The sequence below is a fragment of the Crotalus tigris genome, unplaced genomic scaffold, assembly GCF_016545835.1.
Source record: "Crotalus tigris isolate CLP2741 ecotype Arizona unplaced genomic scaffold, ASM1654583v1 scf7180000019068.10715455, whole genome shotgun sequence".
Lineage (NCBI taxonomy): Eukaryota > Metazoa > Chordata > Lepidosauria > Squamata > Viperidae > Crotalus > Crotalus tigris.
In genome coordinates, this window is record NW_024097358.1 from 1,144,963 (window position 1) to 1,161,902 (window position 16,940).

At 41.3% G+C, this 16,940-nt stretch overlaps 1 protein-coding gene across 4 annotated transcripts in view; it reads left to right on the forward strand.

Moving 5' to 3' along the window:
- Positions 1-16,940, forward strand: part of LRRK1 (leucine rich repeat kinase 1) — a 58,269-nt gene that overhangs the window by 8,997 nt on the left and 32,332 nt on the right. For 3 of the 4 annotated variants that reach the window (XM_039359092.1, XM_039359094.1, XM_039359093.1), the window contains 14 exons: positions 1,670-1,833; positions 2,879-3,050; positions 3,756-3,935; positions 4,868-5,016; positions 6,427-6,653; positions 6,838-6,965; positions 7,462-7,625; positions 8,542-8,679; positions 10,859-10,971; positions 11,055-11,131; positions 13,169-13,298; positions 13,605-13,717; positions 14,797-15,011; positions 15,904-16,068. In XM_039359092.1, coding sequence (XP_039215026.1) covers positions 1,670-1,833; positions 2,879-3,050; positions 3,756-3,935; positions 4,868-5,016; positions 6,427-6,653; positions 6,838-6,965; positions 7,462-7,625; positions 8,542-8,679; positions 10,859-10,971; positions 11,055-11,131; positions 13,169-13,298; positions 13,605-13,717; positions 14,797-15,011; positions 15,904-16,068 — 2,135 coding nt within the window. The remainder of the gene's footprint in view (positions 1-1,669; positions 1,834-2,878; positions 3,051-3,755; positions 3,936-4,867; positions 5,017-6,426; positions 6,654-6,837; positions 6,966-7,461; positions 7,626-8,541; positions 8,680-10,858; positions 10,972-11,054; positions 11,132-13,168; positions 13,299-13,604; positions 13,718-14,796; positions 15,012-15,903; positions 16,069-16,940) is intronic. The other variant, XM_039359095.1, reaches the window with a different exon arrangement.

Here is a 16,940-nt window from a genome sequence, read left to right on the forward strand (position 1 = left end):
GAGGGGGTCCTTGGTGCTCTTTGAGCTCAATTGTTTTCTTGCAGACGTTTCATTACCCAAACTGGGTAACATCCTCAGGGATACTGACTAGCACTGAGGGAGTTACCTAATTTGGGTAATGAAATGCAGGCTGGTGGCTGAAGCCGGTCTGCAGCTCACGTGTTCAGTTTTTGCCTGCCTGGATTTCTGAGCTCCTACCGTTTTCTGTGCATCCTTCAAGCACCCTGGATGGCCTGAGAATTACACTGCAAAAATGACTGATGTTCTTTGCAACTCCCCCAAAGCTGTCTCGAATGTCTCAGAGATTTGAACTCTCTTTTGAATAATTGAGGAGGAAGATTTGATGGGTAGCTGAAGCTGCCCCGATTTCAAGGGTATTTGCTCACTTTCTCTAGATAACCCTAAAGTCTGCTTTACTTTACTTTGCCTCCTTGATGTATTCCTGTATGACAGTTGTCCTTTTAGCAATGAATGGAAGAAAATAAATATATACAATTCAATCAATCCCATTCCCTTCTAGCGGTGATGATGTTACCTAGTTTGGTAATGAAATGTCTGCAAGAAAACCAGAAACTCAGACAGCACCAAGGACCCTACATTCCTCCTCCTCCTCCTCCTCCTCCTCTTCCTCCTCTTCCAGTTGTAAAACACTTGTTTCCTGGCCTTGACAGCCTGACACAGTACCTGGTTTGGTTAGGAGTCACCCCATGGAAAGTACCATCAATAGAAATATAAGGAAGTTGTTTTGCTCCTTTCATTTCAAAAGCATATACCTATTTTTACATTGCATGGACTTTCCACTCTTTCTTTTCATCTGCCACATTAATGCTGATTAAGTTTGACTAAGGTTTTTTTTATTGCCTATTTTTTTAAGCTTCAAAGCAGAATGAAAGTGACACCGGCAGGATATAAAATATGCTGTCTATAGAGATAGCATGCAATAAACTTTTAGTGCTTTGAGCAAAACTCTAGTTCCTGGTTACAGGTAAGTCCTTAACTTACGATCACAATTGAGCCCAACATGTCTGTTACTAAGCGAGACCGTTGTTGAGTGAGCTTGGCCCAATTTCTTACGACCTTTCTTGCCACAATTGTTAAATGAATTGATAAGCTGGTAATACAGTTCTTAAGTGAATCTGGCTTCCCCCGTGACTTTGCTTGGCAGAACATCACAAAAGTGATCACATGACTGCGGGACGCTGGTAACTATCATAAATATGAGCCAGTTACCGAGTGTCTGAATTTTGATCAGATGGGGATGGTGCAATGATCATAAGTGTGAAAAAAGCTCCTAAGTCACTTTTGGCAGTGCCTTTCTCACTTTGAACGGTCACTAAATGAACTAAGAATAATAATAACAAATAAAGTGGGAAGGGACCTTGGAGGTCTTCTAGTCCAACCCTCTCCTCAGGCAGGAAACCCTATACCATTTCAGACAAATGGCTGTCCAGTCTCTTAAAAACTTCCAGTGTTGGAGCATTCACCGCTTCTGGAGGCAGGTTGTTCCACTAGTTAATTGTTCTCACTGTCAGGAAATTTCTCCTTAGTTCTAGGTAGCTTCTCTCTTTGGTTCTAAGTCAAAGACTACTTGTTCTTACTTATTGTCTCTGTTGTTGTTGTTCCTGTTAAATGGTACAACCCCGTTTTCTCTTTTACCCCTTGTGTACAGAAACGCTGGACATGGGTGGCCAACAATCCACAACAGAGTTTTTCTCCCCTGACCAGACCTCTGGGGACGAGACCATTCAGAGTCTGTACCGAAGTGGAGACTTTGAGGCTGCTCTACAGCTGGTCCAAGCGGCCAGCCGGAGGAATCTCTCTCAAGAGGAGAAGGTGAGGACCTAGGAGCTGGACCATCTTTACTTGAGAGATGGCTGTGGATATTCTCAGTCTTCCAGATCATCCAGGTTGTCCCAAAGGTGCTTTTTCGCGAGGCAACTGTGTTTTCTTGTTTTTTTTCTTTGAAGATGTTTCGCTTCTCATCCAAGAAGCTTCTTCTGCTCTGACCGGATGGTGGGGAAATGGAAGGATTTATATTCCTTGCGGACAGCTGGTCATTTGCCTCCTTTTAGAGAGTCCTTGAGGGTTTGTGTCATCAGGGACACTTGAGTCTTCAAAGAAAAAAACAAGAAAGTCCAGTTGCCTCCTGAAAAAGCATCTTTGGGTTTACTTGAGATAATGGAGAAATTTACATCTGCCCCTGAAAGTCTGAAGAGGAGGTCAAGAGAACAATTTTGTAGAATCTTGAAGTTTGATTGTGTATGCAAAATACTTATGAGGAAGAGGAGGCAGAATTGATGATGGGAGACCTAGTGGGAATATCTGCTCATAGAACAGAGTTGATTTCTTCTAGGATTGACTGATTTGATCTCCTGGAAGTCCAAGGGACTCTCAAGAATCTTCTTCAGCACCACAGTTTGAAAGCATGAAGAACAATAATAACTATGGTTTCTCCTAGGAGAATATGGGATTAAAAATGGGCTTTAGACTATCTAAACCAGTGTTCCCCAATATACTCAACATCAATTCTCAAGGGTCAATGGGCCTGTCCAAGGATGCTCAGGCAGGAAACCCTATACCATTTTGGACAAATGGCTGTCCAGTCTCTTCTTAAAAACTTCCAGTGTTGGCGCATTCACCGCTTCTGGAGGCAGGTTGTTCCATTGGTTAATTGTTCTCACTGTCAGGAAGTTTCTCCTTAGTTCTAGGTTGCTTCTCTCCTTGATTAGTTTCCATCCATTGCTTCTTGTCCTGCCTTCAGGCACTTTGGAGAATAGGTTGACTGGCTGATGAACCAATTGAAGCTTTATGAAAGAAGGTTTTTGAGGACTTCCGATCTCAACATTACTCATGTTTGTTCTTCCCTTTCTCCAATCAGGCACACCTCTTGAGCCTTTCCACCACCCATGGGGACCTGCAGGCAGTGAGATACTTATTAAAGGAGGCAGGTGTGACTGTAAGCCTTGAACCCAGCGAGGACAACCCAGCGGTGATAGCTGCGTATTTTGGACATAAGGACATAGCGCAAGAATTGCTGGATTCTTTTCTTGGTCGGTTGAGTTTCTAGCCCTTCCCCTTCCATAACACTTTTACTTATGTCAGGTCGTCCTTGATTTAACAACCGTTCATTTCGTGACCGTTACAGAAAACAAAGTTACAACGGCACTGAACAACGTGACTTACGACCAGTGGTGGGATTCAAATAGGTGAACAACCGGTTCTCTGTGTGTGGATGCCACTTCTAGAAGTCCGTTCTGGGCCTGGTCAACAAAAAATTAGCTGCCGGTTCTGCCGAAGTGGTGAGAACCGGCTGAATCCCACCACTGCTTACGACCAGTTTTCACAGTTATGACCGTTGCAGCATTCCCCATGTTCACAGCATCAAAATTCAGACTCTTGGCAACCGGCTCACGTTTATGATGGTCACAGTGTCCCAGTGGGGTGGTGGTGGTCACGTGATCCCCTTTGGCAGGGGAAGCCAGATTCACTTCACAATGGTTTGACTAAATTAGCAACCGCAGTGATTCCCTTAATAACTGTGGCAAGAGAGGTTGTAAAACGGGGCAAAAACTCCCTTAAGACATGTCTCACTTAGCCACAGAAAGTTTGGGCTCAATTGCCATTGTAAGTCGAGGACTTTCTGTACATGGTCTTACCATACAGGTAGCCCTCGGCTTAATTTTCTTGCAAGCCTTCATGCGTTGCCTTTGCCAAGGATGGTTATAATATGGGTCCATGAATGTTTGTTTCAAAAGGTGCCACAAACATCTCACAACTGCTGAATTGGATGCTGGTAGTGGCTTGCCAGCAAGGACATCTAGAGGTGGTTAAGCTCTTAGTGCTGGCCTACAGAGCCGATCCTGACAGCTATGCCATGAGAAAGAATGAATTTCCAGTCCTCCTTCGGTTGCCACTTTATGCTGCAATGCAGGCAGGTGTGTGGGTTGTTTATTTATTTATGAGACTTCTATACCGCTTTAAGTGCAAGCACTCTCTAAGCGGTGTACACTAGTAAGCAATGTATATATATATATTTACATTGCCCCCAACAATCTGGGTCCTCATTTTACCTACCCCGGAAGGAGGGAAGGCTGAGTCAACCTGCCCGATTTCAAGGGTATTTGCTGACTTTCTCTAGATAACCCTAAACTCTGCTTTACTTTACTTTGCCTCCTTGACGTATTCCTGTATGACAGTTGTCCTTTTAGCAATGAATGGAAGAAAATAAATATATACAATTCAATCAATTGTTTGTTCTTTCTGCGACAATTTTTCCTGTCGGGGGCCCTTTTACCAACAGGGAAGATGGCCACGAGAAAAGAGGAATTGGGTCATGAGAGTTTGCATGGGGTTAGCATTTCAGGTATAGGATTAAGGCCAGAGAAAACTCCCCCCAAATCCTGACTCCCTCCCCCTCAGCCTGCTTTATGGGCCTGTGACTCACTGGAAAGGCAGAGTTTTTGCACTGAAATATGAATCAATTGCACTTCTGTTAAAACAAATGATAGGATGTGATTAGAAGACGCTTGCTCCTGGGGAGGAGAGCTATGGCAAACCTAGACAGCATATTAAAAAGCAGAGACATCACCCTGCCAACAAAAATATATATAATCACGGCCATGGTTTTCCCAGTTACAATGTATGGCTGTGAAAGTTGGACCATAAGAAAGGCTGAGCGCCAAAGAATTGAAGCCTTTGAACAATGGTGCTAGAGAAGACTCCTGTGAGTCCCCTGGACTGCAAGGCGATCAAACCGGTCAGTCCTAGACGAGATCAACCCTGACTGCTCTTTAGAAGTCCAGATCCTGAAGTTGAAACTCAATTTTAATTGTTTAACATAGCGTCTGCACTTATCTTTATTTGCTAGGCCATGATGATGTCGCTGCCTTTTTGCTGGAGAATGGTTCATTCTTTTGTTCCTACACCCTAATGGATTGTCCCAAGGCGAGCAAACGCCTTCTTTGCAAATATTTCATTGAACCAGTTCCTTCATCCAGGAATGTCCAAGCAAAACCAGTGAGTTATGCTGGGGGGGGGAGAGAGAAATAGTTTAACTATTGTGATTGTTATTTATTAAAATTGCATTTAATACATATGGATAGTTTGTAAAGTTATGGAAGGACGCTTGAATTCCCACACTGGGTGAACGGCTGCAAAAGCTGATAGCGTTAGTAAAGATAGCTAAATTGACTGCTTTGGTTAAAGAAAACAAGACAATAACTTTTGTTTCTACTTGGAAACCACTTCTGGACTTTGTGCTTGAGGTGGGAAAAAAATGAAACTTTGACTTTGGATTCTGCTGATTAGATAAGTTATACTATTATGTAAAAGTAAAAAATTGAAATTTAATGTTATTATTCTATTGCATCAAAGGGAGTCAGATGTCAGTGCTTTTTCTGTCATTTTCCCCTTTTCCCTTGCCTTCTCCTTCCCTTATTTTCCTATTATTTTCTTTTCTTTTTTCTATTATAAACTAATTTAAAAAATGAATAGTTTGTAAAATTCAGAAACGCAAATACACAGATAAAAATGAATCGTTGAATCTTGACTGCACTTTATTCCTTTTTCTTTTTGTTATTTTCTCCTGGTCTTTACTGTCTTTCTACTTTATAATTATTGACATAAGTAGGTATACGACATATATTTATAATGACATAATATTTTATTTACTATGAGGTTATTTTTATATAGTCATTTATTTGTGCTTGCTGCAGTGTGGATCATTAATTCCTGATTATTACTCTTCAGGAATCTATTGATGATGGCAAGGTAAAATCAAATCAAATCACATCAAATCAATACACACATTCATACTTTGGCAGGAGTTACACTGCAGCTTGGAAACTGTAATACCTGATTTCATCTAACACACTAAGCTGAATTTTTAAAAATTACATTATGGTCCAGTATTGTGAACAGAGAGAGATGGAGAATAAGCTGTGTGTTACTGGGTTAATATTTGCAAACCCAAAGCAATTTTTTTTTAAAAAAGCTATGTATTGTAATTTAGTGGTGGTGGTGGTGGGGAGAAAAGACAGCTATCTGACATTTTTATTTCATTTCTGAGATATATCTTTAAGCATCAACCTCTGATTAGAAGCAGAAATCACAGCACACTGGGTGAGGTTAAAAAGAATTCGAATAGAATAGAATAGAGTAGAGTAGAGTAGAGTAGAGTAGAGTAGAGTAGAGTAGAGTAGAGTAGAATAAAATTGAATTGAAAATATGGAATAGTATAGAATAGAAAATATGGAATAGAATTAGAATTGGAATGGAATAGAATAGAATAGAATAGAATAGAATAGAATAGAATAGAATAGAATAGAATAGAATAGAATAGAACTGGAAGGGACTTTGGAGGTCTTCTAGTCCAGCCCCCTGCTGTTGAGGATCCACATTAACTGCTCCTTATCTCTTTATCTTCAGGGTCTTTCTGTGAACTGGTCAAGGCTCAGATTGCCTTGGGTGGATTTTGACTGGCTGATCGACCTTTCCCACCAAATAACGGAGCTGGACCTGTCCGCTAATCACCTGACCTCTCTTCCATCCATCATCCCTTGGGGTCTGATGAACCTTCAGAAACTGAACCTGTCTGACAACCGATTAAAACAATTGCTTGATGTGAAGTCCTCGGAGGGAATCATCTGCACGAAGTACGTGGATCTCATTCTTACAGAAATGCACCTGGGAGTAATTGTGAGAAGACCACATTGGCAAGAGCTCAGTTCCATCTACCAATTAATAAATAAATGAAAGAACGTAGAAAAAGAGTTTTTCTTTCCTTGCGTTAAATCCTCCCTCTCTCTCTCTCTCTCTCTCTCTCTCTCTTTTAAATAGGTTACTCGAGATTGACATATCTAACAACAGATTCCTCACCCTGCCTTCTGGTTTATTGCACCTTTCTAGACTCCAAAGACTTGTTGCTGCCAAAAATTATTTGGAAAAACTATTTGATGAGGAGAATGGTGAGTGTTATCGTCAAAATTCAACAGTTTGTTTTGGATTGGAAAGGAAACACATCTTTTTTTGCTTCTGGACCTCCCTAGCCTTTAACTGATGGTGGCCTTTTTTGTGTTCAGAATCTAGATCTTCTGAAATCACTGGAAGTTATTAAATATTCCTTCTTTTCATATCCCGAAACAAGTTCAGTGTGTCTGTCCGGTCATCCTTCAACACACACAACCTTTCTTCATTTCTTTGGTAAAGCCCTAAGCCAGAAATATATAATATTCTTAAGTTACAAATCATCTTTACATATCACAATGATTGGATATATCTGATGTGCAAAATCCAAGTAGAAGGCACAATGGCTTAGCATAGTGTATGAATTTGGCCACTGTCATTTTGTGAAAATTAAATTGCCCAAGAGAAAAGGTTCAAGAGTAAATCTAACTAGCACAGATTCTCATATTTCTTGATGAGCTATTTTTTTTTTTTTTTGGATTTTTTTTTTTCCCCCAGCAACCAACTGGATTGGATTAAGAAAATTGCGGGAATTAGATGTCTCAGACAACAGATTATCGGAGCTGCCTGCTTCCTTTCTGCATTGCTTGAAATCATTGCATAGCCTCAATGGATCTAGCAATAACTTAAAAGTGTTTCCTCAACCATGGGCCTGTCCTTTGGTGAGTCTGGGTAATCATCATGGTCACCACAATGTAAAAAAGATGTCTAGAAAGAGTGCAGAGAAGAGCAATAAAAATGATTAGGGGACTGGAGGCTAAAACATTAAGGAACAGTTGCTGGAATTGGGTATGTCTAGTTTAACAAAGAGAAGGACGAGGGGGGACATGATAGCAGCATTCCAGTATCTCAGGGGCTGCCACAAAGAAGAGGGAGTCAAGCTATTCTCCAAAGTGCCTGAAGGCAGGACGAGAAGCAACGGATGGAAACTGATCAAGGAGAGAAGCAACCTAGAACTAAGGAGAAACTTCCTGACAGTAGAACAATTAACCAGTGGAACAACCTGCCTCCAGAAGCGGTGAATGCTCCAACACTGGAAGTTTTTAAGAAGAGACTGGACAGCCGTTTGTCTGAAATGGTATAGGGTTTCCTGCCTGAGCAGGGGGTTGGACTACATGACCTCTAAGATATCTTCCAACTTTATTATTATTATTATCATGGTAGTCACGCGATCTCAGTGTATTTTATAATGTGTCATTTTTAGAATGTCTGAGAATCACGTTGGAGACATCTTTAATTGAATGAGTGAGTGTAAATGAGAGTTACATCAGAAATGGTACATGCTTTCAAACCTGTTGTTCCCTTTCCTAACAACTAGAAATGTTGTATTTGTGTTTACATGTGTGTTTATGTGTGTTTGTGTTTGTTTGTTTGTGTGTGTGTGTGTGTGTGTGTGTGTGTGTGTGTGTGTGTGTGTACAATGGAGAAACTTGGCATTCTTTGATAGAACTGAAATATCTCCATCCCTTGAACTCATATATCGGTATATTTTTACAAATGTATTAAGAGCCATACCTGTATAAAAAGCTGAGATTTTGAGGATGGACAAGTATGAACTTTTCCTTGTGTTTTTTCCAGAAATCTTGCAAAGTAGCTAGAAATATGTTGGACTCCCTACCTGATACTTTGGCAGTGTTTTGGAAAAACCATCTCAAGGAAGTAGATTTTTCCGACAATTCACTGAAAGATCTTCCCCAGAGTCTCTTCCAGCTTGAAGTAAGTAGAAAAGATTGTTCTTACCATTTGGGGCACAACTTCCTTTACTCTGTAAAATAAATTGGGATTATTTGCAATCTCAGGACTGCAAGGGTATCTGATGAACATCTGAAGGGACTACAGTGCCTTGAAGGGATATTGCAGCCAACTGCTTGATTGATTTATCTACCATCAAGTCAATTCTTAGCAACCCTATAGATCCCAGCATAGTTCTCCAGCCCCCAGCCTGGCCCTTCAGATCTTCCGTGTACCATCAAGTTTTTCTGCCTTTCTGCTGATCATCCTCTCCTTTTGTTTCCTTCTGCATTTCCCAGCATTACAGACTTCTCAAGGGAGATGGGTCTTCACCCAATGTTTCCAAAATACAAATTAATTGTGGTCATTTGCAACTTGAGAACCCTGGATTAGCTATATTAGACACTCAAAATCTAAATGTCTATGGAGATTCTATGGAGATTCACTGTTGTCCCAAAAGTGCTTTTTCAAAAGGCAACTGGGCTTTGTTTTTCCTTGAAGACATTTTGCTCCTCATCCAAGAAGCTTCTTCTGTTCTGGCAGAACTGAAGCAGCTTCTTGGATGTGAAGCCAAACGTCTTCAAGGAAAAACAAAGACCAGTTGCCTTTCGAAAAAGCAATTTTGGGACACTCAAAATCGAGTTTGCTCGAAGCTCAGCGTACTGGCGAAAGGCACCATAAGGTAGGAGAAATGCTGGAAATGCCGAGAAGCAAATCTTTCCTTATTTTCGTGGCTTTTCATGGCTTGGCTTTCCTAACAAGATCATTGTGAGAAAAAATGGGGAAACAAGATCCACATGGAAGGGAGGATGGACTTTGAATATAGCTGGCAGCTTCTTGGTATACTAGCACTTCTTCAGACAAAGTAACTTCATGAGCTGCTCTGCCATTAATTAAATGTGGAATTAACAATTAACTTGTAAAAAAAATAATCTTATCTGGAAAAGGAAGAGGCAAAGTCAACCCTAATCAAAGTTGACTAGTTAAGGAGAGAAGCAACCTGGAATTAAGGAGAAACTTCCTAACAGTGAGGACAGTTAACCAGTGGAATGGCTTGCCTTCAGAAGTTGTGGGTGCTCCATCACTGGAGGATTTTAAGAAGAGACTGTGTGGAATGGTATAGGGTCTCCTGCTTGAGCAGGGGGTTGGACTTGAAGACCTCTAAGGTCCCTTCCAGCTTTGTTATTCTGCTAATCATGCTGCTTCTTGAATTTTGAGGTCCATTTAATTTAATTTAATTTCATGACTGAGAAGATACATCCTCAGTCTGCCCAGAGTTGTCAGCTACGAGATGGTCAGCAAATACATTTTAAAAGCAATTTTTTATAAATACATCCTAATTGACACATACACCATTTCACACTCCTTACAAACATGTACTCATACTTTATTTAGAATACATAAACAAATTTAAAGAGACTGACATTTATTGCCTGGATAAACTGGCCTTAGACCCCTGAGTCTTCACATGGATTTCAAAAGTACATACTGTATATTTCCTATCATACATACTGTAGGTGTGACTTCAGCTTATGAAAATTGCCTTTCCTTCCTGGAAAGTGAAATATTTGTAATCTGAATCATTTGAACACTAGGCGGTGCTCCTCTGTTACTTTTTCCGTTCTCTGGGCCATTTCACACTATGGCTGTATTAGTGCAGTATAAAGACATCTGTATTTAAAAAAAATACATTTGTAGCATTGCTTAATTTAGAATAGAATAGAGCTGGAAGGGACCTTGGAGGTCTTATAGTCCAGCCCCCTACTCAAGCAGGAGAACCTATACCACTTCAGACAAGTGACTGTCCAGTCTCTTCTTAAAAATCTCCAGTGATGGAGCGCCCATGATTTCTGGAGGCGAGCTGTTCCACTGGTTAATTGTCCTCACTGTTAGGAAATTTCTCCTTAATTCCAGGTTGCTTTTCTTTGGTCAGTTTCCAACCATTGTTTGTTGTCCTGCCCTCTGGTGCTCTGGTGAATAACATGACCCCCTCTTCTTTATGGCAGCGCCTCAATTGTAGTCATAAGTTTAGGACTATCTATGTATATCAAATTCTGCAAAATTGTAATGCCGTTCCCCCCCCCCCACCATCTTGCAGATTTTGAACAGTCCCCTTTCTTGGGAGGTCTTTGCAAAACCCATCATTATCCATTTTCCCTTTCAGGCTGTAGTCTCCCTGAAACTGTCTGGAAACCAGATCGTCATGCTGCCTTCTCCAGAGAAATGGTCTTGCAGATTGTTGAAATCTTTGGATCTGTCCAAGAATCAGCTTGGAAAGTGAGTTTTAGGGAGTTTCTTTTACGCTACGCCACAGAAGAAACCTTCCTGTTTCATTGGTCTTTGTTTACATTTGCCTGCAGAACTGAGGAAGGGGCCAAAACGAAATGGATGCCATTATTCACTACAAGGAACAGAACTTGCATCGGCAGCGAGATAGGTAAGTGTATGGGTGTCTTAGAGAGACAGACGGACAGATGCGCAGGTTGAAGAACTGAGTGGTAGGACACTCAAGTAGTCTTCAAGACCCTTGATGGCTGCTTCTTTGATTGTGCTTTCTAGCTGACATCAAGTACTTGTTTTTAAAGAGGCCTGTGGAATCCTTGGTGCTCTCTGAGCTTGGTTGTTTCCTTGCAGATATTTCGTTACCCAACTAGGTAATAACATCAGTACTAGAAAGGAATGAGGTTTGCAGAACGAAGGGAGAGGAGGAGGAGGAGGAGGAGGAGGAGGAGAAGGAAGGACTGTGAGGGTCCCTGGTGCTCTCTGAACTGGGTGGTTTCCTTGCAGACATCTCATGACCCAACTAGGGAACATTATCAGTGCTAGAAGGGAGAGGAGGAGGAGGAGGAGGAGGAGGAAGGACTGTGGGGTCCCTGGTACTCTCTGAACTGGGTGGTTTCCTTGCAGACGTCTCATGACCCAACTAGGGAACATTATCAGTGCTAGAAGGGACAGGAGGAGGAGGAGGAGGAGGAGGAGGAGGAGGAGGAGGAGGAGGAGGAGGAGGAGGAGGAAGGACTGTGGGGTCCCTGGTACTCTCTGAACTGGGTGGTTTCCTTGCAGACGTCTCATGACCCAACTAGGGAACGTCATCAGTGCTGGAAGGGAGGAGGAGGAGGAGGTGGAAGATGGGAGGAGGAGGAGGAGGAAGACTGTGGAATCCTTGGTACTCTCTGAGCTTGGCTGTTTTCTTGCAGACATTTCATTACCCAACTAGGTAATAACATCAGTACTAGAAAGGAATGAGGTTTGCAGAATGAAGGGAGAGGAGGAGGAGGAAGAGGAGGAGGAGGAGGAGGAGGAGGAGAAGGAGGAGAGCTATGGGTCCTTGGTGCTCTCTGAACTTGGCTGTTTTCTTGCAGATGTTTCATTACCCAACTAGATAATATCATCAGTGCTAGAAGGGAGTGGGGCTTGGTCTCTGTTTATGCTTGCCCTGTCAGTTTTGGTGGGAATGTTCTTCAATAGGCTGCTGTTTACTATTTGTTTGTCTGAGCTGGCAGTTCCTTGATTGGGGTATTTTTACTGCTGTGTTATTGTTTACTGTTAGTGTTAATCTCTGTTTACATGAGCCTTAATTGCTGGTGAGGAGATTTTTTGGAGGTGTTTTGGTCTTTCTTGTTTCCTTTTTTGCTTTTCGTCTCTTTTCAATGATATGTAAATGGTATATAAAATGACCTGTAAAACCAGTTGATACTGTATGTGAACAAGACTTTCTGATGATAGCAATAGCACTTAGAGTTATTTACTGCTTCATAGTGCTTAACAGCCCTCTTTAAGAGGTTTACAGCATATATTGCCCCCAACAATCTGTAACCTCATTTTACCAACCTCAGAAGGATGGAAGGCTGAGTCAACCTTAAGCTGGTCAGGATCGAACTCCTGGCACTGGGCAGAATAAGCCTGCAATACTGCATTCTAACCACTGTGCCACCACTGCTCTTATGTCAATCTTTTTTTTTTAAAACCTATATTCTTTGTAGGGGTAGACATCCACTTGGACTCCTTTTATTAATTTGCACTCTTCTGAGCCCATTTATCCATTTGGTACCCAAATTGGTAGCACCTGACAATTTTCAAGGTATTTTTCTTTGGCTTTCTTCTAGTTTATTCTCTTAAAATGCTATTTTCCTCCATAAGGTTGGAGCGTTGGAAAGGATTTTCTTGTGTTTACAGTATGTATTAAAATCCCTTTTTGATCTCCATCCCTTTTTCATCATGAGTTGGTCCTCTGTCACCTTGTGGTCAAGAGCAACTCTGCTGTAGGAAAAAAGGGCCAAATGAATATTTAAATATTAATAAATAACAGATTGTTCTCCTGTTCCTTTCTTGTGACCGGTGATTGACAGCAGGCAAACAGGATCTGGAGCTGGGGTTTTTATCCAATCAAAGCTGATTGCCAGCTTGCAGTCTGTGCATGTTCTGTATCTTCTCTTGTCTAACTTATATTTGTCTTACTTTTTTCTTTCTCCAGAATATACCCTACAGTTCCCTGAATTCCTGGCGGATGTGCTGGAGGTCCTCTATCTGAATGACAACCAACTAGATTCCGTCCCTCAGTCTGTCTGTCTCCTGAAAGGACTGTCAGAACTCTACTTAGGAAAGTGAGTTGAGTTCTTCCAGTTGTGGAGAATATTTAATTTATTAATTCAAGAGAATAATTAATTCATTAGCTGCTGAAACTCTGGAGGTTTCCTTTGATGAACTTGGCACTTTCAGTGCCCTTGATTGAGTGCTCTTGATCTTGAAATTTCCATTGAAATTCCACGATGCTTTTGTCTAAGCTAACAGTTTCCTGTTATACTTCCAAATATTCATTTGAAGGCTAGACTTGATGCCAACTTGCACTTCAGTGTCGGCACTGGCAAGGCTGTGGATTGGTTGATGAGTGTGTGTCTTTTTCTACATAGTAACCCAGGCATTCAAGAGCTTCCTACTGAACTTGGACAACTGGTTAATCTTTGGCAGCTGGATATTGAGGATCTAAACATTGGCAATATTCCAACGGAGATCAGAAAAGAGGGTGAGGTTCTTTCCTTTCTGTAACTGATTAATCTCAGCTGCTCGAACGGGGAGAGAATCCAAACCATGCCTAATTTTATTTATTATTGAATGGTGGGCAACATGGAGTGGCCTCTGTCCAGGCCGTTGTTGTTATGAAACAGAATTGCAGACCTCATATTTTCCATACGATTCAAATTCGGTTTGATCAGTTCCTTTGCAAGCCACCTTCTCCCTCAAACAGCAACTCACAGTACAGCCATTGAATGGATTTCATTTCCCCCCCCCCCGTCCGTTTCTGAGTAAGGGCTGTAGAAATGACAGGCAACATTTATTATTTTGCAGAAAGTCATCGTTTGTGACACCCGCAACCGAGAGATGTCAGTGTTGACACTTCCTGGCCCAAGGTTATATTTTTCAGAATGGTTATTTCTGTTGCAACTTAATTTACTGGCAGTTCTGCAGCATTCAAGACAACAAACCATAACTGGAAATTAAGGATCCTTGGCTTACATAAAATCAGGCTTCTGGTGTTTACTCCTTGTGAATAGGCCTATTATTGCTACCTTGAAAAATTGGTGATGTCCAATGATTGGTTTATTTTTGCAATATATAACTTCTGTATTCAGCCCTTAAATCTGGGGAATCCAAGATTTTTTTTTTAAAGTATCGATTCGTTTTGAATTTTTTTTCTTTAGTCATCCTATATTCCCACATTTCCAAGGAGCAGATGAGAGAGAATGACACCCAGACCCAGACCTCTCTCGTTCAGGGCCCAGGTTGCTTCTAAAGAGCTTTAAAACTTACTTCAAGCACCACCAAGATGACTGGAGGTTGCTCACCCTACACAAAATAGGTTTTGTCTATTTTTTTTGACTAGCTATCATCTACCATTCCTGCTTAGCAGTTTGAAAGCATGCAAATGTGAGTAGATAAATAGGTACCACTTCAGTGGGAAGGTAACAGCGTTCCATATGCCTCAGCGTATAGTCATGCTGGCCACATGTCCACAGAAGTGTCTTCCAATAATTGGCTAAGAAACGGAGATGAGCCTTTACCTGTATCATCTACCAATGATTTCTCTATACCTTCTACCTGCAGGACCCAAGACCATTTTAGCCTATTTACGTGCCCAGCTACGCAAAGCAGAAAAAAGTAATGTGATGAAAATGGTGGTGGTAGGTCCTCCACGACAGGGAAAATCCACCTTGGTTGAGATCCTGCAGACGGGGAAACCTTCTCTTTCAATGCCTGACAATGCCACCATCTGGACCACAAGATGGGAACTCCAGAGACCTGCTGGATTCAAATCCAAGGTAAATAGAAAAAGAGAAACTTTCAACTTTCCATAAGAAGCTTTGAAGGGCAGGGCATGCCAAATTTGATACCTCTACAAAGATTCCAGCTGGAATTCAATTCACTTTCCATAACAAAAGTATAACGAACATGGAAGATAAGAAAAATGGACATTTTTCTGAAAGTCACCTTCAGAAATTTCAAATAGCACCTCAAAAAAAGAACAACAACCTCCACCCCATTATTTGAATCCATCTGGAAATGCTTCCAAATTGGGCCTTTAGATGCAATGTCTTCACTAAAAAGTGAACATGTCATAGAATTCCAGAATTAATGATCTAAATAATTATATTTATTCAGAATCTGAATAAAATGGTCAAAGATGTAGAAGACTTTGGAGGTTAGTGACTACAGAAACAATCCCGGTGTATTTCAAAATAGTACTCTTCGCCTCCGCCCTTTGCTTTCCGTATGGCACCCTTCACACCTAGACCTTATACGTTTCAATAATTAGATCTCATAATTAGAAGCCTTTATTCTGTTTCGTTGACTGTTTTGCAAAATTTAGCAGCAGATTAACTGGTTGGATTCATATAGAATAAAACTGTGGTGGCTCTTCTCTGTCAGAGTTGGCTTCCACTCCAAATTATAACTCTGGGAATGTGTGGCTGCCTTAAAAGCAAGCAATTAAGTTACATTTCCTGTGTGGAAGGGGTCATTCCCCCTTGACAAGCCCTCTTTCTTCAGAGTGAACATTGACGCCCATTGACGCCTAGGTGCCGTACGCTATGAGGATATTGGAGGGTGCAAACTCATTATGCATTCACCATTCTCTCTCTCTCTCTCTCTCATTTAGTTTAACTGCTATCAAGGGGTATTCGTTCCCTTCAATGTAGCTCTTTGTCCAATTAGGTTGACGCTGTTGAGTTTAACGTCTGGGATATTGGAGGCCCCGCCAGCATGTCAACAGTCAACCAATGCTTCTTCACAGATAAGGCATTGTACATTGTCATCTGGAACTTGGCACTGGGAGAAGAAGCTGTGGCGAATCTTCAGTTCTGGCTACTCAGTATTGAGGTAGGAGCAAAGCCGTAGGCTGGCTTGCAAAAGGTTTAAGTCCCTGTGGAAGTACAAGTTTGGCAAAAAGCTATTTTTCGTTTCACGTTAAAATTCTTCAGGGTTGACATCTTTACCTCAACTATCACCCAACTGTCATCCTTCATCTCTATGTATTTTGTCAGTTCCTAATGTTTACTCCAAAAAGACATTTATGAACATTTAGTTTAAGCTTCCCTCTCTATTATCCTCCAGATATGTTAAATTTCAGTTCCCATAATTCCTCAGGGTAAAGGTCCAATATGTTTTGTTGTTAAGGAATAAAATCATTTTCTGTCATGATACAGGCAGAAAAACTAATAGGATATGCAGTAGAATCTTTTTTTAAAAAAAAATCCTTTTAATGGGATACGAGTATCTGCCTCACCATAAAGCACAATGTCCTGTCCTATACATGATAAAACTGGAATTGCTATGCCATTGGGTGATAAGCAAATGATGGCAGTTATAGACATGTGTATTTCCTAGTTTACCTTTGGTTTGTTTGTCTGCCTTACCTAAGACTTCCAGAGTGATGCCAGCATAGAACACAGAACATCATCACAGTTGGAAGGGATTTTGGAGGTCTTCTAGTCCAACCCCCTGCTTAAGCAGGAAACCCTATAACATTTCAGACAAATAGCTGTCCAGTCTCTTCTTAAAAGCCTCCAATGATGGATCACCCACGACTTCTGGAGGCAAGCTGTTCCACTGGTTCATTGCTCTCCCTGTCCGGAAATTTCTCCTTAGTTCTGGGTTGCTTCTCTCCTTGGTTAGTTTCCATTCATTGCTTCTTGTCCTACCTTCAGGCGCTTTGGACAATAGGTTGACCCCTTCTTCTTTGTGGCAGCCCC